General features: G+C 45.6%; 1 protein-coding gene across 4 annotated transcripts in view; it reads left to right on the forward strand.

Annotated features, from left to right (window-relative positions):
• Positions 1 to 13,626: 13,626 nt before the first annotated feature.
• Positions 13,627 to 25,964, forward strand: part of SPATS1 (spermatogenesis associated serine rich 1) — a 28,017-nt gene continuing 15,679 nt past the window's right edge. For 2 of the 4 annotated variants that reach the window (XM_037053966.1, XM_037053992.1), the window contains exons 1-3: positions 13,627 to 13,734; positions 14,041 to 14,208; positions 21,208 to 21,355. In XM_037053966.1, coding sequence (XP_036909861.1) covers positions 14,076 to 14,208; positions 21,208 to 21,355 — 281 coding nt within the window. In that variant the 5' untranslated portion in view covers positions 13,627 to 13,734; positions 14,041 to 14,075. Of the gene's footprint in view, positions 13,735 to 13,754; positions 13,776 to 14,040; positions 14,209 to 21,207; positions 21,356 to 25,964 lie in introns of those variants that run through there. The other 2 variants (XM_037053984.1, XM_037053977.1) reach the window with 2 other exon arrangements.

Genomic DNA, 25,964 nt, shown 5'->3' on the forward strand with positions numbered 1-25,964 from the left:
AGTCCTGTGCACTGAGCCCTGCCTCTGCCCCCTTTATTCTCCATCCCTGTCCCCAGTTTCATGTTTTTAAAGATTTTATTTATTTTTTAGAGAGAGGGGAAGGGAGGGAGAGAGAGAGGGAGAGAAACATCAATGTGTGGTTGCCTCTCATGTGGCCCCCACTAGGGACCTGGCCCATGACTCAGGCATGTGCCCTGACTAGGAATTGAACCAGCGACCCTTTGGTTCACTGGCCCACACTCAATCTACTGAGCTACACCAGCCAGGGCTCATTTTCTTCATGGCACTATTTCTGTCTCTCACAGTTATTTCTCTGCCATTTCAAAACTTGCCATTGAAGTATAACATAGGTGCTGAAAGGTGCACTTAGGTGACTGCTGGAAGGGTTTTTCCAGTGGCCATGGACTTCTTAAAAATTATATTTATTTTTTATTGTAAAATATACAGAACACAATCTTTTCCATTTTATCCATTTTTAAGTAGGCAACTGAGTGGCATTGGGCACAGTTACATTATTGTATAGCCACCCCCTCCATTCATCTTTTTCATCGTCCCAACCGGAAACTCTACGCCTTGAAACTCCCCATTCCTCTCTCCCCCCAGCCCCTTGTCATCGTCATTCTGCTTTCCCTCTCTGTGAGTCTGACCACCTCAGGGACGGTGGACTCTTGCCGTGAAGTGCACTGGCTGTGGCCCTGAGGTGCCATGTGACTCCGATTTCTTTTTATTCGGTGTAAGTTTATTAATTGTCCTGCTGTGTGATGACAATCCCCAGCCAGCAATGGTGCCTTGAAGACTGTTGTTACGGGTTTTTCTCTCATTTCTCACCATCTCTATGAGACACTGCGAGGCAGCTAAAGTTTCAGTGTCAGACCACTGTCTCCACTGTGAGTAAAAGGAACTGCCAGCTTTCCGGTTAACTTCTCTGGCCTGTTACCGGAATAAGTGGTTTCAGTTAAGTGCTCAGTGATGGTATGAATGCCATCTCAGAATAAATTGAAGCCATGTTTGAAGGATGCTGCTTCCCGTACTGGTGACTTCTGAATGTTTCTGCATTTGCTCTGAAAGACTTGCTTCCTAAATCTGAAGGTTTCGTATTCAAGAGTGTTTAAAGGGAAAATGTGTTATGTATGCAGTTCTGCCCCTTTCCTACCCTGTCCTCTTCCCTAAGTCTGAATCCTATTTAGCTGGGAACATCTGGGACTTTAAAAAAAAATTCAAATTGATTTTAGAAAGAGAGAGAAAGAAAGAAAGAAGAAAAACATTGATTTGTTGTTCCACTTATTTATGTATTCACTGGTTGCTTCTTGCATGTGCCCTAACCAGGGCTTGAACCTGCAGCCTTGGTGTATCAGGGTGATGCTCTAACCAATTAAGCTACCCAGGGAGGACCACCTGGAACTTTTAAAAGCCTGTTTCATCCAGGAGAAAGGCCTGTCTGATTAGAGTGTTTCTGAAAAATGAAAAAGCAGAATAGAAATTTGGAAAGCCTGCCTTGTGTTGGAAGAATATGTCCATGCTTTATTCCTGAGCATGAAAATCCTGGAGACATTTGGTTCGGAGGAAACAGGCAGTCTTTCAGGTGAGGCCTTACTCTTTCCAAAGCCTGGCAAGTGTCAGAAAAGTGGGCCACAAGCTTATCCTAAGAGTTGGAGAAAACTGAAGAAGAATCTATTTTTCCTCCATTTTAAAATAACAAGGACAACCCTGGCTGGTGTGGCTCAGTGGACTGAGTGCCAGCCTGTGAACCAAAGGGTCACCAGTTCGATTTCTAGTCAGGGCACACACCTAGGTTGAGGATCAGATTCCCAGTAGAAGTACTTGAGAGGCAACCACACGTTGATGTTTCTCTTCCTCTTTCTCCCTCACTTTCTCTCTCTAAAATAACAGGGATCAACAGCTGTGTACCCCCTGCATGTTTTGGAGGAACTGTGGAGGAATGATGGAATTCACTGGGTTGAATTCTTGTTCTCAGCTCACCACACTCCCTGCGTTAGAACTATACACATGCAGACTTTGAATTGTCTCCCAGTGGCGTGGGTGGAGCATATGTCCTCACTTCACTGATTGTGAGTTCCCCCGTAAGACTGCTTTGGCCAACAGAATATAGGTGGAAGTGACAGGGTGCCAATTCACTTGCCCCTCTTGTACTCACGCGGTATGACATGAGAAGAACATGCTGACACCAGGAGAATGAGAGAAGTCCCAGGGAGTAAACCTGCATCTAAACTGCACCTTCGAGCCAGGCTGGCCTGCAGTAGATTGATATTTGCTCATCTCCAGACCCAGGAGTAATTAAAATACATGCTTAGGGCAGTCCACTGAGTTTTAGAGAAATTTGTTATAGAGCATTACTGTGGCAATAGCTGACTAATGCAAAGACCAAAATGCAGAAGCAGAGAGTAAAAGGGCAAGTGAAGTTGATGATTGACGTAGGAATAGGGAAGGAAGTGGTGTGGTGTCTGAGCGCAGAACAAGTAGGAAGGGGCCTGAAGAAAAGGATGAGGTAGAGATGAGAGGAGGGGAATGTGGCCGCTGCAGCCCCCGCAGATGCTGGACAGTGGGGAGGAGACACACACACACACACATACACGCCCTTCCTCTGTGCCTCTGGTGAGCACTGGGCCTTTCTGGTGTCTTTGTTCAGTGTAGCCAGTGTCTGGGAGGCAGAAGCTTGATTCTTGGCAGGGTCTAGACTTCCAGTTTTGGGGTATATCTAGGCTTATGGTCACTATGTCATTGGAGCAACAATAATACTGTCAGGCATGTGAGATCTAAGGACAGAACTCTGCCAAATGGGTACTGGCACCACTAACCTGTGGCTGGAATGTTCACTAACTGAAAAAAGTCATTAGCACAGGGAGCCAGCCCTCCAAAGCACAGACACATGCTGTGAGCTGGGTTCTGTACAGTCTTGTGACCTTGGGGAAGTTACTGTATTTTGCCATGTATAATGCACACTTTTTTGCTCAAATTTTTGAGGGAAAAATAAGGATGTGCATTATACATGTGTAATACTAATTCCTCACCTATATAAATGTCTTTAATTCTTTTATTTATGCTTATGCCTTAAAAGTGTAACTCCAGAAAGCAATAGCGATACCCTGGAGTACAATAATTGGTTTTGTTTCTAAATGTAAATAAAAAGATATAACTGAATTACAAATTAAAATGAAAGATTTTTCCCCCAAAAGTTTGGACCAAAAACGTGGGTACACATTTACACAGGAGTGCACTGTACACAGCAAAATACAGCACTTTATTTCTCCTGACTGAGACTGTCATGAAAAGTTAAGTGGAGGCGAGATCCTCGCACAGGGCAAAGCCCTCCATACACTAATATTGACAACTGTGTTTCCAGTGTGTAGTCAGAACTGAGAAGTGATGTTCAGTAAGAAATTGATATATATTGTTTTTCTATTTTATTTTATTTTTTCATCCTTACCCGAGGACATTTTTTCATTGCTCCTTTGGAGAGAGGAAGGGAGAAAGAGAAATATTGACGTGAAAGGGAAGTTATCAGTTGGTTGCCTCTCGTATGCACCCAGACCAGGGACTGTACATTTCTGGACCGGAGCTTGAACTCACACCTAGGAATGTGCCCTGGCCGGGACTTGAACCCTAAACCTTTCAGTTATGGGACGATGCTCTAACCAACTGAGCCACACTGGCTAGGACAGATACTACTTTTTTCTCTGAGCCTAGATATTTAATAAAGGTAGGAGTCCTCCCAAATGAACTGTAACTCTGGGCCAAGTCCTGAACTCTCAGTTCCTGTCATCTGACAGAAAGCAGTCCTTCACTTTTGGTCACCTTCATTCTCAGCCCCCATCAGCCAACCTGCTGGCTTTTGTTTCTTATTTTCTCTTTTTCTTGGGAAGTCTGTTTGTTCTTATGCTTGTAGGGGTGGGTGGAAAGCGGAGGTGGGCCGGAGGAGCAGCTGGCAGGGTTCCACAGGACGCCCCACCTCGCCTCTCCCCCGCGGTCTCGGTGACTCCTCTGCCGCACTCACAGTTTGGGGAAACGGATCAGATGACCTTCAGGTGGAGTGTTTTTAGCCAGACTGGTCTCTGAACACTAACTTGCGTTTATGTCTGAATTTACTGTACACGTTTGCTCCAGTTCTGTCTCGTACTCTCCCTTTCCAGGGAAGAATTTCTGGACCAACAGGCTCCCTGACCAGCCATTTTTCTGTGTTTCTGAGAGTTGTGTGAAGGAGCCTGTTGGCCTCAGGAGGTAGTCCTCCCCATTTGCTTCCTAAAGCCAGTCTTTCTGGAGGCTCTGTCTGTCCCCTGGTCCTGGTGCAAACACCTGAGTGGAAGATACACGGGGATTTAGCATCTCTCCTCTCAGAGCATGTGGTGAGCAGGGAAAGGGGATGACCCAGCCCCTTCCCCAAAGGCCTCTAGTCCAGCCCTTTAACAACCTGCAAAAATATACATTGCTTTTATTGTTTTTTCTCCTTGCCCATTCCCCAAAAGAACAGGCCAAATACTGTTCATTCTTCTCGCATCAGGTTGAATTTGTTCTTCATTATGATATAAATTAGTCATGGAAGGAAATGCTCTTAAAAGGCATACACTTACTGGCTTCTTACCAGCTGCCTTTCATTCTAAGTGCTTTATATGTATTTATTCATTAATCTGCTCAATCACCTTGTGAGGTAGGTGCTTGTTGGGGGAAAGCCCCAAAAGTCTAAATTCAGGATTGATTGTGAAGAACTGACACACAACCTATTCAAATTCATAAGAGCTTTAATAGGAGAAACTTACATAGATGGGCCAAGCAGCTTCTCCCAGTGGTGGTGGGCCAGGAAGAATCCACACCCCTCCCAGGACAGGGTCTGTCCTTATAGGAAGTTAATAGTAAAGCCATATGGTGGGTAGTCCTGTAGACCACCAGAGAGAATAGTACACTGACAAGTTAACAGATGAAATCAGGCAGTTATCCACACTCTGTACGCTCATTAAACTCCTTCCTGGGGTCATGATGTGTATCTTTGGGTGGCATTCTGATTTTCTGGGTAGTCAGCCAGGCCTGAGGCAACAAGAGTTAAACAGTCAAAGAAGATTAAACAGAGTCCAACAGACGCCTTTACTGCTGGAGACACATTGCATCTCTTCTATTTTATTTTATTTTTTAAATCTATGTTCTAGATTATGCAGTTACAGTTGTCCCATTTTTCCTTTATTCCCCTCTGCCCTGCACCCCTTCTCCCACCATCATTCCCCTACCTTAGTTCATGTCCATGGGTCCTACATATAAGTTCTTTGGCTTCTCCTCTATTTCGTACACTATTCTTAATCTCTCCTTGTCTATTTTGTACCTACTACTTATGCTTCTTAGTTCCTCCTTTTTCCACCATTTTCTCCCCTGCCCCAAGCCACTGATAACCTTCCATGTGATCTCCATTTCTGTGATTCTGTTCCTGTTCTAGTTGTTTGCTTAGTTTGTTTTTGTTTTAGGTTCAGTTGTTGATAGTTGTGAGTTTGTTGTCATTTTACTGCTCATATTTTTTATCTTTTTCCTTTTCTTAGATAAGTCCCTTTAACATTTCATATAATAAGGGCCTGGTGATGATGAACTCCTTTAACATGACCTTATCTGGGAAGCACTTTATCTGCCCTTCCATTCTAAATGAGAGCTTTGCTGGATAGAATAATATTGGATGGAGGTCCTTGCCTTTCATGACTTGGAATACTTCTTTCCTACACCTTATGCCTTCAAGGTTTCTTTTGAGAAATCAGCTGATAGTCTTATGGGAATTCCTATGTAGGTAACTGTCTCCTTATCTGTTGCTGCTTTTAAGATTCTCTCCTTATCTTTAATGTTGGCTCATGTAATTATGATGTGTCTTTGTGTGTGCCTGCTTGGGTCCAACTTGTTTGGGACTCTCTGAGCTTCCTGGATTTCCTGGAAGTCTATTTCTTCTGCCAGATTGGGGAAGTTCTCCTTCATTATTTGTTCAAATAAGTTTTCCATTTCTTGCTCTTCCTCTTCCCCTTCTGGTACCCCTATAATTCAGATGTTGGAACGTTTAAAGATGTCCTGGAGGTTCCTAAGCCTCTCCTCATTTTTTTAATTCTTACTTCTTCATTTTGTTCTGGTTGAATGTTTATTTCTTTCTTTTCCTCCAAACTGTTGATTTGAGTCCTGGTTTCCTTCCCTTTACTGTTTCCTGTACATTTCTCTTCATTTCATTTTGCATAGCTTTCACTTTTTCCTCCATTTTTGACCATACTCAACCATTTGTGTGAGCATCCTGGTTACCAGTGTTTTGAACTCTGCATCTGATAGATTGGCTATCTCTTTATTGATTAGTTCTATTTTGGGGACTTTGACCCGTTTGTCATTAGGGATATATATATATATATATATATATATATATATATATATATATATAATTTTTGTCTAGGTGCAGCTGTTACATTATAAGGGGCAGAGCCTTAGTTATTCACCAGGACAGGTCCACCCACATCACTGTGTTGTGACCCTGTATGTGGGGGAGGGGTCCAAGAGGGAATAATGCCGCTTGCTTGGCTCTCAGCCGTATTTCAGTTACTTCCCCTGCTACCCACAAGCAAATTGGGCCCTTCTGGTGCTTATTCCCAGGTGGGTGGTTTGTGTATATTCTAGGACCATGTGGGTCTCTCCAATGAACTCTCCTGTGAGGCTGGGAGTTTCTCCCACTGCTGCAACTCCCACAGGTTTTTATCGCCAGAGGTTTTGACACTGAAATCATGGGTTGTGCAGGATGTCTCGCTCCCCAGTTGTTCTTCCTGGTTGTCTGCACGCACATGTGGGACCATCTGGTCCTTTCCTGGACCAGAGGTGGCAAACACAAGGCCTGCGGGCCCAATCTGGCCCTCCACCTTGTTTTATCCAGCCTGACACTTTGTTTCTCCCTGTCGGCAGTGCTGAGCTGAGCTTTTGCTTAACTGTTAAGGAGCAGTTAAGTTTATACAGCCCTAAAATTACATTCGGCCTTTGGAAAGCAACCGCAAGGCTGATGTGGCCCCTGGCGAAAGTGCATTTGACACCCCTGCCCTAGCCTTTGCCTTCCATGTGTCCTCTTCACCCTGCCGTCCAACTCTGCCCCGCCTACCAGTCTGAATGAATGTTTCTTCTTTTTTTAAAATTATTTTACTTATTTATCTTTAGAGGGGAAGGGAAGGAGAGAAATATCAATGTACGGTTGCCTCTCATGTGTCTCCTTCTGGGGACTGGCCTGCAACCCAGGCATGTGCCCTGACTGGGAATTGAACCGCGATCATGTGGTTCTCAGGCCCGCACTCATCCACTGAGCTACACCAGCCATGGCTAGAATGTTTCTTCTTTAACTCCTTAGTTGTCAGAAGTCCATACAGTTTGATTTTCCTGGCTGTTCTGGCTATTTTTTGTTTTTAAATTGTTTTTTGTCCTTTTGGTTGTAAGAGGAGGCATAGCATATTCACCTATGCCTGCGTCTCGGCTGGGGGCTCTAACTCCAACATGTCGCATCTCTGAATGAGTTCCTCTCCAGTACTACTGTTATCTCCCTGTACAGATGAGGAAACTGAGTCCTACAGAACCTAACTTGCCCAGGGATGCACAGCTAGTAAGTGGAAGTGGCAAGACCCGCCCTTTAAAGGGTCCAGCTGTGGCGCCTGCCATTCTACACACTGTGTGCCAATGCTCATCTGCACAGTATTGGCTGGTTTGAAGGTCAGAACATTTATTTACTTTTTTTTTCTGGAGAAGTAACAAATATTCAGCGATGTCATGAGAACTGGCAGACTTTTAATAGGCCCTAGGAAGAAGCTGGGCCTCCACTGGTAAGTGTTCTCTTTAGAATATGGGTTACTTAATGCCTCTTTGTCTTCAGCTTTGAGCCCCAGGTACTAATTCCAGGAAACCCTAAAAGTCCATTCAACTTCTTATTATAATGCCAACATCTCTCTACTCTCAGTTTGGTTGTAACCAAGTTAACCATTTCCCCTGTCACCTCTCTAGCTCACACAGGAATTGCTGAACAATTAAATTTGTTTTCTGAAATCTGATGCCCTCAGGCTATAAGGCCCTCCTGTTTGATTGGATTCTTTTATCTGGTAAGTCCCTTCTGGGCTGGCCCTCCTCCCCAGACAGTTGCCTTTCCATCTCTTCAGACTGGTATCTGCCTGGAGCACTAGGGCTCCGTCAGGAAAGACAAGGCGCTCAAGCTGGTAGTTGCAGAGTGTAGTAAAGGGGCTAGTCACAAAGGGGCAGGCGAGGTTTAGGGAAGGCAAGGAGGGATGGAGTAGGACTCCAGGCTGGTAACAGTGTGTGTGGGGTGGGGGGGGGAGCGGGGGCGGGGTACTGCTGCCTGGGCCCCAGGGTCCAGAAAGGGAGCAGTCAGTGTGTGGAGAGGGCCCCTGAAGGGAGCTGTGCCTTAGGAAGAGGGGTGTAGACTACTGAGTCCCAACAGGGAGGGAGCAGGGGAGTAAGAACCCTGACTTCACTGAACTCCTTCCCTCTTCCCTTCCTGCAGTGCCTCCCGAGGGAGCTGAGGGGTATAGCCTGCTCTGCTGGACACGGGGCAGGCAGGAGCAGTGGGGTGGGGGTGGGGCGGGGGAGGGCGGGACCTAGAGGGGCGATGGGAGGGTTTGAGGGTGCACAGCATATACCACGTCATTCTTCTGCTGAGGGATTTGCAGTGTGTCATTCCATCTTGAGCCACATCTGGTATTCAACAAATTTCACAACCCCATCAAATTCAGCCTTCTCGCTCTTAAATCTGTAGAGGATAAGCATTGCACTCACATACTGGTGTCCTGACTCTGTGTGTCCATTTTATATCTATATATGGTATACATATATTTTTAATTTTTATATGTTACTCTGATACCTAAGCCAAGGGAATTGTGCTTCTGAGGACGAGCACCACCTAAGCCTCACCTGGGCGTTCTGACAGCCTGTGATGGGAGTGGCGACCCCCTGGCTGGTACTGAGATGGCAAGTGGACCCCCCACTGCTGAGAGCACGTGCTAAGAAGGCTCTGGTGCAGTGGTGAGTGCCCAGGCTCTGAATCTGGAGAAACTGGGTTTACACTCCAAGTTTGCCAGTCACTAACTGGACTAGTTCTTCAACGAATTTGAGTCTGTCTTTCGTCATCTGTAAATGGGGATGATTCTTACAGTACTTCACTGTTGTAGGAGTGAGTGAGATAATGAACATGAAGAGCAACAGAGCATAGGTACCAGCCGGGGAAAGAGCTGAGCTTTTTAGAACCCCTGACCCTAGCTCAGTGCCGGGCACATCAGAGGGTCTCGGGAGCTGTCCTGTCCTGAGCAGATGGGAAGCCCTTTGGGGATGTGGGAGCTCTTGGTGTCAGCAAGTTCGGAGGTAGCTAGTGCACCCTCTCCACATCTTTGCCAGAGCCCCTCTGCCTATCACTGAAGATTTTCAGAGGTGATCTTGAGTCTGTAATCTACTCAGCACCCATTTTCCCAGTGCCCTCTTTGGATGAGTCCTTGTGATGCTGGTGGGAAGGCTGCAGTGGAGAATCTCTGGCCAGAATTTCCATCTCGTGTCCTGGCTTACACTGCCCTCTGGTGTGTACTCATGGAACAAGCATGGTCAGTGAGGGTTTGTGGTGACTTTTTCTTGGCGTCGAGGAAGAGGCTCCCCTGTAGCAGCTGTTGGCAGTAGTGCTGCGGGGGAGGTAGTGTTTAAGACCCCTCTGCAATTTAGTTTGCAGCTCCCAACATTTGCCAAACATGATGCTTTTTACCAATGTTCCAGACCACTCAGCTACCAAATACTGGCATCCTTCTAAGCTCAGGTTTCTCTCTGTGGCAGGTTGTTTGTGTTTGGCCAGGACGCAAAAGGAACAAGATAGTCCTTCCCCATCTGTTGTCTGTTTTCCTCTGATCCCGGGGCACCTAATTCTGAGAGCTGCCCTAACTGCTCTCAGGGGTCTGGGGTTGCAGGAGGCATGGGAGCCAGGAGAGACCCAGAACCGAGCCTCCCTGTCCCGTGCCTGCAACAGCCCTCCTATCCACTTGCTTCCACCACTTTGCCTCCTGTTTCTTCTCAGAGTCAAGCCCTGGGCCAGGGAACATGAAGTGGGTTCCTGCAGGCCAGAAGGGGGCAATGGTGCTTAAGTCCAACACACTTGCTGACCTCTCCACGGAACTTGCTGCAAGCATACACTTTTTACCATTAGGCTGAATCATGAAATTGCTTATATGCAACCATTTTTGACCTACAGAAACAGCAACTTCATATGATTTGATGTAATGCTTAGCCACGTAAACCCTGTGTGTGCCAGTGGTGGCCCTGGAGTCCAAAGTTCCCAGACTCGTTTAGACCCAAGCTCATGGCACATCAGGATCCTAGACTGTTGAGCTCTAGGGTCCTGGAGAATGTTGAGTTGACCTCAGGAACCTGGGACTGGTCTCACTCAATGTGTCAGGCCCCTCTGTTCCTGCACAGGTTCCCTGGTGACCGCCAGGCCAGGCTTGGGTGGGACACATAACCAAGGGAGGACCCTCCAGCACCACAGCCAGGTGGCAAGGGAACCCTGGAGAGAAGGCCTCGTCGGGTGGTGCTCGCCCCTCCCAGCCAGGCTCGCAGGGTTTCAGGTGGGAAGGAAGCCTTTGGCTGCTGGACACTCCCAGCACGTACGACCCTCACCTCTGCTGCCCAGACCCAGCAGCCTGGCTGGTATTGGTTGCCCACAGACTGAGCGGGAGCTCCGTGGGCCACCAGGACTTCTCAGGTGGCTCCTGTGCCCCGCCAAAACTTGGGGCCTGCCACTGGAGCAGGCATGGTGCAGGAGGCATCTAAGATTTGCCCAAGGGATGAAGGCAAAGTGGCCTTGGAGGTTTAAAGCTGCAGAGTCACAGGAAGTTTATGAGTAGCCGTTCACAGGACTCAACAGAGTTTTTGTTACCAAGTGAGCCACCTGGCACATTGACATATGACCCAACAGTAGCGTCAAAGGAAATGGGTTTTTATTAACAGGATTCCAACCTTGGGGAGACGGAGGGCACTCCTGCTCAGAGCCCTCCTTTCCCACAAGACCCAGAGCTTCGCTTGCTCCCCAAAAGGCTACAGGCCAAAACCATGCCCACAAGTTCCCCATATCCTTATCCGTCCATCAGCCAGTCATGCAAACAAGTCTCCATCCTCTCTGGAATGTGCCCTGTGGGTTTCAGAGTCCCATCCTCTCACAGCAGCTCCCTCCTTCAGGATCTGGGGTGCGTTGTTCTCAGCCTCCATGCAGTGACTCGGGAAACCATGTGTCATGCTCCACTGGGTCATGGTGGGGTCCAGGGAGGCACGTGTCCCAGGAGAGTGGCTTCTCCATACGTCCTTCAGACAAGCAGAAGTACCTCCTCTCTCATTCCAGACCACGTGGCTTCTCCTCTCTCACTCCAGACTGAGTGGCTTCTCTCTCTCCTCTTTCAGCCTGCCCTCCTTTTAAATGCTCAGCCCAGAACTTCCTGTGTGACCCCATATCTGGCCCCTCCTGTATGGTGTTAGTGTCCACCATTTTTGCTAATTTCCCTGTACCTTTTACCTTCTTTTGGCTGTCGTCTTTAGTCAGGGCAAGGGTTCCCAGTGACCTGGCATCTAGCCCTTGCCTCGCATGCAGGCACAGTGTAAGCATCCCCCACATATCAAGAGTCCCTGAGTGTTTTCAGCATCATGTACACCATTTATGCCAAGTGTCAGTCCTCTTCCCTTCAGGGAGGCACAGCTGTTAACTAGCCATTGTCGTGTGATGTATCTTAAATGCTGCATCATCTACTCACCCTTCCCCCAATCAATGATTGTGGGGTTTTCTTCTATTTTCAGGGGACTCTTGCTCTGCACCCCATTACATTTTGACCCTGGGATTCACCCACCAGCCCTGAAATCCTTGGACTAACAGATGGGTCTTGATGACTTGGAACTTGGGGGTGCAGGTTAGGGGCCTGGTCTCTTTCCTGCCAGGAGGATCCAAACAGGAGAGGGAGGGCCTGTTTCAGTTCAGGCCATTGTAGCATCCATCCACCCATCCATCCATCCATCCGTTTATTCATTCATTAAACAAATGGTTATTGAGTGCTTGTGTGTGCCAAGTACTTGACGTATAGCAGTGAGCAAAACAGACAAAAATCTCCACCCTCCTGGCATTGTAGCATCTTGGGTCATGCCATTAATAATGATGCTGTTGCCTGGCTAACAATTCTATTGCAAAACTTACCATTTTTTACCACAGGATAAGAGAATCAAACAGGTAAAATGTGTTTTTCTTAAACTTTAATAAGAGGAGATGCGCTGGATACAATGTTAAACAAAAAAACATGAGAGAAAATTGTAAATGTGCTCTAGTTCCAACTGTGTTAATATATATGTGGGTAGAAAAAGGACCGGGGGAAATAACCCCTAAGTATGAGTAGTGGTTGGCAGACGCTGTTTCCTAAGATGGTCACAACAAGGTCACTCACACCCTAGGCTCTTCACAGTGTGATCTTGACCTCCCACTGAGAGGCGTGGTCAAGGTCTCCTCTCCCTGCATGCATGACAGTGCAGCTGCTGCCCAGTGGTCCTGGATTGCTCCTCTTTGGAATGCCAGGTGCTGTGAGGAAGCACAGGGAAAAGCCGTCTGCAGGTGATTTGGCCAAAGCCCCAGCCGAGGACCCCGCTGATGGCCAGCACAGCTGATTGGACACGAATGAAGAGACTTGAGCCTTCAACCCTGTCCGAGACCCCCAGCAGGAACAGCCTAGTTGAGCCTAGCCAGCCCCTAGAATCATGGGGTAATAAGGACAGTTGTTGTTTAAAGTGACAGGGTTTGGGAGTGATTTTTCATACAGCATTAGGTATCCAGAAAAGTGGTTGATCTGGATTGTGGGACTGTGGGTGTTAACACTACTTTTCTATGTTTTCCAAGATTTCTATAGTGACCACTGATTTTATAATCTCTAAAAAAATGTTGTTAAAAATAAAAAATGTGATCTAAATTAGTTCACTTCATGTAGGGAGCAGTAAAATCTGAATTTGAATTGAGGGACTTAATCTAGCCTTGGAGAAAAGCTTTCCATGCAAGACCGATTAGACGCTGGAAAGGATTAGTAAGATGAATTGGAGTTGGTATGATGGGAAGAGTGGTAGGTTTGGACTGAGGAGCCTTGGAAATAACGTCAGTTGTCTGAGTGACCTTGAGCAAGCCTTGCTCAGATTCAGCTCTCTATTTTGAAAAATGCAGCTGGCTGCCTAGGGAATAGATAGCATCCGCCAGGGTGCCTGGCCCAGAAAAGCCGCTCTGGACGCGGTAGGTGATCGCGTGTAATCAATGCCAATTATGAGCGGGCATCTGCACGCTTCGCGGAGGGCTCATCCTTCACTGCCACCAGAGACTGCAGTTCCAGTAATGAAATTGCCCGAAGAGCCACAACTGTTTAAAAAACAAACAGACCCAAAACAAAACCCCAAACGCTGAGCAAACTCTCCAGTGGTCCTTGCCCACGACGCTCTGCCATGGCTGGAGCCTCTAGTTCTGTCTATCTCAGAAGGCTCCATCACAAGCCGAGGACCCTTGGGCCCCGAGATGCCCAGGGCGGAAGACCTGCAAGCCCCGCCTGGTGTCAACGCTCGAGACTGCGCGTCGCTAGGCTGGTGTCCTAGCAACGCCGAAAGCCGCTCTTGGGGTAAGAGGAGCTGGCGGCGGCCCCGTCCCTTTCGCCTTTGGCTCTGGTCGGTTCCTCTCCAGATCTGAGGCAGCCGGTGCGTTGATCTCACCGCATCTTTCCTGAAGTCCTCCGAGCGTAAAGCTGGGCCATCCCCGGGTGAAGGGGAGGGAAGACCCACAGGTGGAAAGGGGAGGTGCACCTGGGGTGTGTGGGGCAGTGAGCCCTGCGGGGGCTGGGAGAGAACTTCTCAGAGCTCTGGGGCCCTCCGAACCGAGAATCACCGAGTGGACGGAGCCAGGGAACCTGATGAAGAGGCCAGCCCTTCCCTCTTGACTCTCCATGGCTGCGGAGTTTGTTTTGATTGCTGCCTTTCTTACAAAGGTCTTTTCTTTGTCTCCAGGTTGCTTTTAATATTTAAAGTTAACACGAGCACAGATGAGTCTATACACCGGAAACAGCTCACAGGGCTGTCAGAGCCCCTCAACCTCCAGTACGACCTGCCGCGGAGAGCCGGAGAAGGTTCCAGAGAAAGTAGACTCTGGTAGGACCGTAGTAGAGAGGAGATACAGTTAAGTTGAAGAACTCAGGAGGGCTGGATTTGCTCTTCATATCCAAGTATACTAAAGCCAGGAGACACCATTTCAAGTTTAAAAGGAGGCTAGCTTGGGGGCATACTGAAAAAAAAAAAACTAAAAAAGCTGCTTGTGTCGTGTTAACCCAAGATCTAACCAGGTAGAGAGCAGCTTCAAAGCAGAGTCTTTGACCCCCCCTGGACCTCTTGACATTCCCATACCTTTCCCCCTCCCCTGCCCCACCATGCCCCATGTATTACAAATGAGTAAAGGGAGCCAGAAGTTTGACCTGCCCCGTGCTTCAGTCAATAAACGGTGAAGCTGGGATTTGACAGGAGTCTTCTGGTCTCTGAAGTCCATGCTCTTTCATTTTTCCCCTATGTTTATATATTAGTAGGTTTGTAGTACTGTATAGGATGGGCCAGGTCAGGTAGACATTATGACCACTTTAAGGAAAGGTTTAAATTACATAATGGATAGTAGTTCTGTAATTGGTTCTTAAGCCTGTGGAGGATGTTTGGGGCACATTTACCTTAACAGAACGGTGTCATGGAGCAGAACAACCAGTTTCTCAGAAACCCTCAGAGCATATGCCCAGGTTGTCATTTACCTGTTATAGGTGGTGGCCTGTATGCTGCAAAAAGGGGCTGTAAAATCTTCTCTCTCTTCTCCATCAGATCTTAGCTTGGTCCCTGGTCTTCTGTGTCTAGGTCCTCGACCTCCTCATTTTTCTTTACAAGTGCGGGGAGAGGAGGGAGCTATGACTCATGACACCCACTTGCAAGTGGGGCCTCTGGAGCACCAGGTGGTAGAATCAGGAATTGCCCACCATGCCTAGGTCAGCAGGACAAAAAGGTTCTGGATTCTAACTTGAAGCCCCAGACTTCTCCCCAGGTGAATCTGGGTTAAGGAGGGAGCTGCTGTTTAAGGGTGGGATCGAGGGGCCCCGTGTTTCTGCGTTAGGAGCACCAGCCCCTGAGATCCCCAAACCACATTAGCCAAAGATCGGTGGCTGCCTTTTCTGCTCTGTAGGTGTGTCACTCGGGAGACCACACCTGAGCTCACAGGGTTCAGGAAAGAAGGGCTCCAAAAACCAGTTGAAGGTGAATGCACAACTGTGGGTATATACACAGCTTTCTAGCGGAGAAGGCCCATTGCTGGCACTCCTTCTCGGGGAGTCTGTGACCCAAACGGAGTTAAAAACCGCTGTCCCAGATCCTTAGGTAATTTGTTGGGCAGATAGACAGGAGTGGGAAACTGGACATTTAGTTAAAGAGTATCCACATTAAGCAAACTTGGTTTGACATATTATTTTCTCCCTTCCGGACAATGCCATTGTCTGAGCAAGCTCAGATGACAAGTGTGTGAAAGAGCCTTGGTTGTGTAAGATGTCATTCCTACCTAAAGAGATGGCAGTAATTATCCTGGATTCTACAGGTGGTTCCAAAGAAGCAGGCTTTTCTGTAAACTCTCCTTTCCCCCTGAATTTCTTTCTGGTCACCCTTTCTGTTGCATCGTCTTTCCTCATCTCAGTGCTGTAGCGGCTCCTTAGAATTTCCTACGTTATGGCTCAGCGAACATTTTTGCATTGGAATAACAATGATTATGATAAATGGTGACCCTTTCAAGAAGGTGTGCCTTAGTTTATTGGCTCCTCACCACAACATAGAGAGCTACACAGAGAGGTGGGGCGGGCGTTGGGAGCCGGGCACGGGGAGGCAGTTGACCTGCTTAAGGTTACTTGTTGTCACTCTAGGCATCGGAGCATCCGTATCAGAGCGGGAGACTCAGGCTCTTCTCCCTGAGCGGGTGTGGGGAGGCAGCTTGAGGCGGCGTTTCAGTGTCCCTGGGTTGTGTTTGAGGCTGAGTTACTTCTAGAAAGATCTTGTAGTCACTTGCATCTGGAGAATATGCTGTCTGCCAGTTTAGCACAGACTGCCCTTTTGTCCTTGCCTGTCACATGTCTTCCCTGTCACATGTCTTCCCTGTTGTAGCAGTCACAGGCCACCTTCTAGAGTGTTGCCACACAGATGTCTTAAGCAAACAAGGAAATAGGCTAAATCTGTAGGTGTGATTTCACTGCTCACTGCACAGGGTTATGTAATATATTCCAATTTTGCACCTAAAAATGAAAAAAAAACCCCAAATCAAAAAACTTTTGAAGGGGTTCCTCTGATACCATCCGTAACACTCAGTTCTTGCTTTGGTCAACTTTCACGTCCTTTAGTGGGAAGTATACAATTAAATGTGTTTATGCTATGAAAAGGCAACAGCAATTAAAACCTGTGTGCCAAAGTTATTGTAAGTCAATGCTGTAATAAATAACTCAGAATTTATATGTAAGATCCTAGATGACATCTCTGCCCTTGATCTTATTTCTTTGCTACATGTGTGAGTCCTTTCTGCGTTCGCATAGATAAAATGTACCTTTTACGTAGATATGTTTCTAGAAGTAGAACCTTGGATTGAAAGTACACTTCTCGTAGACTTGGGAGGAAACACACGGTCAAATTGCTCTTTAGTAAGATGGAGACGTTTCCAGCAGCAATGTGCGCGAATGCCATTCCTCCGAGCGGGACCAACGTAGGGTTTTGCAAACTGATAGCAAATAATAGTATCTCATTTTAAATTCAGCTCTTTGATGATTAGGAAAGATGAACTTTTTCCCAAATGTATATTGGCTATTTGTATGTATGTGTGTGTGTTTAAAGTTTTAAAATGTGTAAGGTCTGTTCAGGAAAAGTCCAGCCATTGTTAATACAGTGACAACAGTCTATGCAACATCGATATAACCTGGTAGCCAAGGAGAGTGGACTGGAATGAGCATGTGTGAACAATGATGACTTCACTGTGCTAGTCAGTGGGGGGCGATAGATGCTGTTGAGTGAGCATGTGTACTGTGTGGCCATGGAATTCAAAGTGACTGAGTGAGTAGAGAAATGAATCTGTATCAGGTTTTGTGAAAAGCTTGAACATTCCTCCATGGAAACTATTCAGATGATTCAGAAGACTGCAGCCATGGGCAAATGGTGATTGGCAGCTTCATCGTGAAAATACATCACATCTTGTGCAGAGATTTTTTTAAAAGATTTTATTTATTTATTTTTAGAGAGAGGGCAAGGGAGGGAGAAAGAGAGGGAGAGAAACATCAATGTGTGGTTGCCTCTCACACATCCCCTACTGGGACCCAACCCACAACCCAAGCATGTGCCCTGACTGGGAATCAAAGTGGCAACCCTTTTTGGTTTGCAGGTTGGCACTCAATCCACTGAGCCACACCAGCCAGCACCTGGTGCAGAGATTTTGGCAAAACATCAAATCACCCAGGTGACTCAGCCTCCCCTACAGCCCAGATTAGGTGCCTTGCAACTTTTGACTTTTCCCAAAACTAAAATCACCTTTAAAAGGGAAGGGATTTCAGATTATCAGTGAGATTCAGGAAAATATGATGGGGCAACTGATAGCGATTGGGAGAACTGCGTGAGGTCCCAAGGTGCCTGCTTTGAAGGGGACTGAGGCATCATTGTCCTATGTGCAATGTTTCTTGTATCTTGTACCTTCTTCAATAAATGTCTCCATTCTTCATATTACATGGCTGGATACCTTCTGGATGTATCTTGTAACATTTTACTATATTTTATGAGTTATACTTCATAGCTCTGTAATCTTGAACATGTTATTTGACATTTTGGATTCTCAAGTTCTTTATAGGTAAAATCATTTCCATTTTGCCTATAACTATGACCTCATTTTTCTTCCTATACTGTATACTTGTGTTCAGATTTTTTTCTTGAACTTTGCTTATCTACATTATTAGTTTTTCCCATGACAAAACTGATAATCTTCTTCATTTCATTCATTTCTGCTTTCCTTTTATGATTTACTTCCTTGCCATTTTGGAGGACTTATTCTTTTTCCCTCTCACTTCTTGAATTAAAAGCTTAGTTCATTAATTTTGGAATGTTTTTTTACACTTTAACCCATCAGTTCCAAGATGAACATTTTTCACAGTTTGCATCTCTGAATTTGGATTGGTCCAGCCATGCTGAGGGCCCAGTGGCAGGTGTGGGGTGGTTGTCACGAACTTTGCTGTGTGAGACTGAACAATGTAGGAAGGGTCTGTGGCTTGGGAAAAGTTCCAGGGGCAGTAGAGGGGTGCTCGTTTAGAAACGCTGCATCACCTGTGTTGTTGCTGCATTGAGGCCAACTGAGGTGCAAAATGTGCACATCAGTGATTGAGCGGAAAAGGGAGTTAGTAATCAGATTTCAAATGTGAGTATGGTTTGAAGAATGCCTTGACCAATTTATTTTGCTTATATTTTTCTTTTTTAAATATGCACATGAGTGCAATATGTTATTAAAATCTCTAAGTCTAAAAGACTGCTTCAGTAAGTATAAAATAAAAATTCTAAGTGATAAAAGATTGTCCCATAGTTTATTTTTTAATTTTTTATCCTCATCAGAGGACATTTTATTTTCATTGCTTTAGAGAGAGAGAGAGACAGGAAGGGAGAAAGGAAGGGAGCAAGAGATACCTCTGTGTGAGAGATTAATGTCAATTGGTTGCTCCCTGTAGGTGCCAGGCTGGGGGACCTTTATTATGGGATGATGTTCTGACCAGATGAACCACAACCACACCGGCCAGGACACATGTGCCATAGTGTAATTGGCAGCCTCTGTTCTTTATAAGGTGCATAAAATAATAATGTTATCACAATGGATAGTGTCTTATATTCAGTGAAAAACAGTTCATACATTTAAGGCACAAGTTTTTAATTACTGCTTTAGTTGAATCCCACGAGTTTTGATATATAGTACTTATATTGTTGATCATTAAGTACTTCATGTTTCCCATTACAATTTCTTTTTAAATATGAAATATTTACAAGTGTGATCTGTTTCCATGCTCACAGATGCTTTGGCTGTCTTTTTATTATTGATTTCTAACTGAGTTGCATTGTGATCAGAGAGTGTGGAATGTGTTGTATTTGACACTGCTTTTGTGGCTCAGTATATGGGTGGTTTCTTCCTCGGCTCCCAGGGACCTGTGCTCTCCTCCTCACAGCTCCGCTCCTTTCTCACCCCTCCACTGGGCTCCACTCCATCCCAACTACTCACACCCGAAGGAACCAGTTGACTTTCACTATACCTGGGGCTGCTCTAGGACCTCCAGCGTGTTCCCACACTTGGCTGGTCCTGAGGATCAGTCATCTGAGGTGCTGCTGAAACGCATTGATTCCTAGGTCTTCCCTGGTAGGTCTGGGTCAGAGCCCTGAAATCTGCATGTTATTGAACAAGTGCTCCAAGGTGGTTCTCATGACCAGGCAAATGCAGGGAATACTTCGTAGTTGGGAACCAGGAAGTGGGACAGGATGGGATGCAGTGCTCTGATGGAGCTCGGCTTGCAGAAGAGGAAAATCACTGGGAAACGTGAGCCCAGGAGCTTCTGGGGGAGGGGCACTTTTTCATAATGTGGGTTCCCAGGCCTCTCTTGGATAGATTCTGAATCAGAGGCTCTGTGATGGAATTTTGGAATCAGTATTTTTCATTCTGATGCAGACAGTCCTAGAATCAGGATAGTGTGAGGAGAGGAAGTAGCTCAGCTGGTCTTCAAATGTTGTAGACTCACAGACTATCCTCTCAAGAGTAAAGGGTTTGGCCCTGGCCAGTGTGGCTCAGTTGTTTGAAGTGTTGTCCTATAATTAAAAGGTTGCATGTTCGATTCCCCATCAGGGCACGTACCTAGGTTGCAGGTTCGATATCGAAGTGCAGGCACGTACACTCCCCAATCTGGGCACGTACGGGAGGCAACCACTGGATGCTTCTCTCTCTCATCTGTTTCTCTCTCTCCCTTCCTCTCCAAAAGCAATGATTTGCTATATGATTTTGAGAGGGAGCCAAATGAATTTTCTATTCATTGAGAAATGAATACCAGTGGGTCTGAGTACCAGTCCCACTGACAGAGGATGGGAATTTACAGATGACCCCGTATGTCCTGTTCATGTGCAGCATGATACCCCAGAGCTGGAATAGCAGTCTATCTGAAAGTGCACTCAAGAGTCAGAGAAGTCTGAATCTTAATGCTTGTAGTATTCTTATAACCAGAAGTCACACTTTCTGGTAGAAATCCGTTGACTTCTGTGCTCTATGAAGTTATGCATGAAGAAATGCACTATCCATTTACCTGACATTTTAAAAACGTGAATGGACAAGGCACACACCCATATACAGTGATGGCAGAACAGATTGTCTTTCATGAGGCAGTAATTGTATAGCAAAGTGAAGACAATGGGTGCACTTCTCTGTCAGTCACAGGCCTCCCTGACTTGTAGTTGTGGTGCACAGCGAGTTATAATTTTTTTCATTTATTGAACATCTGTTTTGTGCCAGGCCCTGTTCTGAGTGCTACTAAAATGACTGAGACACAGCCTGCTGGGGAAGTTGTGTACAGAAATGAGTGGTGACACCACGTTGTGAGGGGAACCCATGGAAGTTTCCGAAGACAGTTCTTTGGGTTTTGATCACCAGCTACATTCATTAGTCTTTTATGAACAAATCCTTTGGGAAATTGTGTTGAGATGCTTGGTAAACAAGCAGTGATATGTAGGCCGAGTCAGCTCTTAATTCTTTCACTTAGTGCAGAGTAGACTGTGTGGGGGCACAAGCAGTCTTGCACAGCAGTTAGGGTTTTAGACTCTAGTGTCATAAGAACTGTGATCAAATCTGGGCCAAGATGTTTGTTTTCTACGTTATCTGAGCAAGTTGCTTAACCTTCTGAGCCGCGGTTTCCTCATCTGTAAAATGGAGGGATAGATACCTAAGTCTGTGGGTAGTTATGAGAATTAAAAAGGAAAATGCCTATAAGATATCAACACAATCCCCAGTATATACAATAATGCTCAAAATATTAATTTAAAAATTGTAGTCTAGGGAACAATATGGAGTGGAAAGTGTTTTCATTAACACAATCGCATTGCGGTGTCTTTGTGCTGTAGGCTCTAAACACAAGGGTTTCCCGGAATCTGAGGGATGTGTCACCAATACCACGTCCTCTGACCAAACGGTCAGCCCCTCGTGTTCTGCAGTGACAGCTGGAAATGTCAGGGAGCCCGCAGCCCCCTGCAGAGTGCCTGCTCTCCTAGAGTAAGTAAGGGTCCGGCAGAGAGCCATACACGGTGGGGAGATTCTGACCAGGAGCCAGCAGTCTGAGAGGTAGCTTGACATCCTTGCCAAGAACGTGGATTCTGGAGCCAGTCTGGGCTTAATGCCCAGCCCTACCACGTAGCCTCCGTGTGAACTTGGGCAAAGTTCAGATGTTCAAAAAATGAAAAAAATTATAACTCCCCAGGCACCACCATTACAAGCAAGGGAGGCCCATGACTGACAGAGAAGTGTACCCATTGTCTTCACTTTGCCACACAATTACTGCTTCATGAAAGACAATCCATTCTGTCAGATTAGATGGCTCCCTGGCATATAGTATGTGCTGTGCAAGTGCTTGCTATTGTGAAGTTCAAAAGCAAGCGAATGGTGGGGGGTAAATGCAGAGAACTATAATTGAACAACAATAAATTAATTTAAAAAAGGAATAAAAGGTGGTGAAAATAAACTAAACTCCATATTTTTAGGAATAAATACACGCACATGTATGTAGGTGGTGCGTCTGAAAGACAAGAAATGACTGCTCTGAGGGTCAGAGTCGGGGAAGTGGCCACCTCTCCGGGAAAGGGCTCTGGGGACAGTGGGGCTGGCCTTGTTTTGTTTGTTTCTTGTCCTGGGTGTTGGCTTTATACTTAGCTGTAAAACTGTATTTATCTTATATGTTTTGTGTGCCATTCTGTTTATATTTCTTTTTTTTAAAAGATTTTATTTATTTATCTTTAGAGGGGAAGGGAAGGAGAGAAGGAGAGAAATATCAATGTATGGTTGCCTCTCGTGGGTCCCCTGCTGGGAACTGGCCTGCAACCCAGGCATGTGCCCTGACTGGGAATCAAACCTTGATTGTGTGGTTTGCAGGCCTGCACTCAATCCACTGAGCTACACCAGCCAGGGCTGTTTATATTTCTTTTACAGTAAAATCTTTGAAAACATTATTCTAACAAGTTTTGTTATAACTAATTTCAATTCATTGTAAACATTTTGAAGATATAAAAGCAGTATTAAAAAATCACAATAACTTCACCTCTTTAGAGAATCGATGTTAACATTTTAATGTTTTTTAATATGCATAAGAAAGACTTATTTCTTATCCATATAAATATATATATTTATTTGAAACGAGATCATATTACACTCATCTTAATTTATTATTATTTTTTGGTGATGTTAATTTTTTTAAATTATATTTTATTGATTATGCTTTTAAGGTTGTCCCAGATTTTCCCCCTTCCCCCATCCACTCAGCACCTCTCACTCCCTCAGGCACTCTCCAACCCATTGTTCATGTCCACGGGTCATGCACGTAAGTTCTGTGGCTGCTCCATCCCCTGGACTGTACTTTACATGATGCCCGTGGCTCTTCTGTAACCACCTATTTGTACCTCTTGATCCCTTTGCCTCTTCACCCCTTCCCCACACCCTCCTCCCATCTGGTAACCATCAAAACACTCTCTGTATCCATGGTTCTATCTCTGTTCTTCTTTTTTTTTAAAAAAGGTTTTATTTATTTATTTTTTAGAGAGGGGGAGGGAGGGGGAAAGAGAGGGAGAGAAACATCAATGTGTTTTTCTTTTCCATGACCCCTACTGGGGACCTGGGCCACAACCCAGGCATTCGGTGCCCTGGACTGGGAATCAGATTGGTCACCCTTTGATTCACAGGCTGGCACTCAACGGTGAGCCACACCAGCCAGGGCTCTATCTCTGTTCTTCTTGTTTGCTTAGTTCATTTTTTAGATTCAATTTTTGATAGATATGTATTTATTGCAATTTTATTGTTCATAGTTTTGATTTTCTTTTTCTTAAATAAGTCCCTTGAACATTTCATATAGTAGTGGTTTGGTGATGAGGAACTCCTTGTCTGGGAAGCTCTTTATCTGCCCTTTGATTCTAAATGATAGCTTTGCTGGGTAGAGCAATCTTGGCTGTAGGTGCCTGCTTTTCATGACTTTGAATACTTCTTGCCAGTCCCTTCTAGCCTACAAAGTTTCCTTTGAGAAATCAGCTGACAGTCTTATGGGAATTCCACTGTAGGTAACTGCTTTTCTCTTGCTGCTTTTGATATCCTCTCTTTATCTTTAACCTTTGACATTTTAATTATGATGTGTCTTGGAGTGGGCCTCTTTACATCCATCTTGTTTGAGACTCTCTGTGCTTCCTGGACTTGCATGTCTATTTCCTTCACCAAATTAGGGAAGTTTTCTTTCATTATTTTTTCAAATAGACTTCCAATTTCTTGCTCTTTCTCTTTTATTTCTGGTACCTCTACGAGGTGAATGTTGGAATGCTTGAAATTGTCTCAGAGGCTTCTTACACTATCCTCATTTTCTCATTTTTTTGATTCTTTTTTCTTCTTGTTGTTCTGATTGAATGTTTTTTGCTTCCTTATGTTCCAAATCATTGATTTGATTCTTAGCTTCATCCACTCTACTGTTTAATTTCTGTAAATTGTCCTTTATTTCAATTAGTATAACCTTCATTTCTGACTGTTCTTTTTTATGGTGTTGAGGTCCTCACTAAGTCCTTGAGCATCCTTATAACCAGTGTTTTGAAGTCTGCATCTGATAGGCTGCTTATCTCCATTTCATGTAGCTCTTTTACTGGAGTTTTGATCTGTTCTTTCATTTGGGCCATGTTTCTTTATCTCCTTGTTTTGGTGGCCTCTCTGTATTTGTTTCTATGTATTAGATAAAGCTGCTATGACACCCTGTCTTGGTAGGGTGGCCTAATGTAGTAGGTGTCCTGTACGATCCAGGTGCACAGCCTCCCCTATCATCCAGGCTGGGTACTTGAGGTGCACCCTTCATGTAAGCTGAGTACATCCTCCTTTCGTAGTTGAGCCTTGATTGCTCTTGGCAGATCAATGGGAGAAATTTACCCAGCCCAGTCAGCTGTAAGGACTGGCTGTGACCATGGACCCCCAACCTCTGCCCTCTGTGGCAGATCAGTTCTACAGGCACAGGGTGGTGGTACTTCAACATCCTCTGTAACTGTCCACTGGTTGCATGGGTTTCTTGGGTGGTGCAGGCCAAAGTCCTGTGGGAACACAGCTTCCACCTGTGTTCTGCCTGGGACTTACTCTGCATGAACTACAAAGCAAGCTGAAGATGGCCGGTACTTGTGCTGAGCTATAGATTCCCAGGTGAAGCCAAGCTGTGAACCTAGGCTGGCTGTTGCTAATGCCAGACCTGGGGCCACTTAGCAAGACACATGGGTGCTGGGGGCTTACTGAGGCCTGCTGTTCCTTATTTGATAGGATTTAGGAAGTTGTGAAGCATGTACCACCACCAGCCATTCATATGGAAAAGCCTCTGTTAACAGCTTGGGTGGGCCCATAAGGTGGGTGGGAGCCTCAGGGAATCTCCAGGGCAGGGCAGACAGTGTTAGCCAGGTTGATGAAGTCTTAGATAAGTCACCTACCTGCTGGCTCTGTGGCTCTGAGTGTGGGATGGTTCAGAAAAGGGACAATGATCTCTGCCCACATTTCTGTCTGGGAGAAAGCTGTCCCCCAGCTCTTGTCCTGATGCCAGACATCTCAGTTCCTCCCTCTATGCCACTGGTGCCTCTCAAGCTGCTATGCAGGTTCTGGAGCTCAGAGGGAGTGAGTCTGAGTAAGTTGGTGTGTGGGTCCTTTAAGAGGAAGTACTTGGGACTCCAGAAGTTTCTTTCACTGCTCAATCTCCACTGGTTTTTGCAAGCAGAAATAATGGGGACTTATCTTAGTGGCACTGGAATCCTGGGCTGGGGGGCCTGGTGTGGGGCTTGGACTCCTTGCTCCCGAGATATCCCTCCTGAGTTTTTCTCCACCACATGGGGGTGTGGTACCAGGCCACCTCCACATCTCCATCCCTCCTATCTATGTGGTTTCTTTAAATCTGTAGTTGTTGGACTTCCATTCAACTCGATTTCTGATGGTTCTGAGTGATGGTTGTTCTATATTTGTAATTTTGATATGTGATTGTGTGAGGAGGCAAGCTGTGTTTACCTATGCCTCCATCTTGAATGAAAGCCCTATACTACTTGTTTTAAAACCTGCCTTTTCCCACCCTGCATTGACTCACTCTTCCACAGTCACCTGTTTATCTGTCCATGTCTGCTGCCCCTCAACTTTAAGCTCCTTGAAAGCAGGAACTGTGTTCGGATCCCCAGTATCTAGAACAGTGCCCACCACAAAATGTACTCAGAGAAATGTTTGTTGAGTAAGCAAAGTAGCTGAATTCTCTACAGTTCTTTTGGAAAGTTTCCTTTATCCTTGCCATCTTTTTTGTACAGTTTGTTCAACAAAGCCTTTTCAAAAATATTTAGGGGAGATTTATTTTACCCCAATGTCAAAATTATCACATGTTCTGAGCTGGGGGAGTCTGAGTCATAGCATTTTTTTGCTCTATCTGCACAATGCCAAAGTTCAAAGATGTCAGTATATGCATTTATTTAAACTGGAGATCTAGCTTTATAAGACTTGTGAGTTATTGAACTGGGGTTCTTTATGATTTTGGGGCAACATGGTCTAAAGTGAGACAGCAGATCATGTTTGGATCCTGCCTATGTGTGTTTTATCCTTCTCTGAAGGTCCGTTTCCTTTTCAAGTGGAAATG

The sequence above is a fragment of the Sturnira hondurensis genome, unplaced genomic scaffold, assembly GCF_014824575.4.
Source record: "Sturnira hondurensis isolate 20B ecotype Veracruz unplaced genomic scaffold, ASM1482457v3 Scaffold0000880, whole genome shotgun sequence".
Taxonomy (NCBI): domain Eukaryota; kingdom Metazoa; phylum Chordata; class Mammalia; order Chiroptera; family Phyllostomidae; genus Sturnira; species Sturnira hondurensis.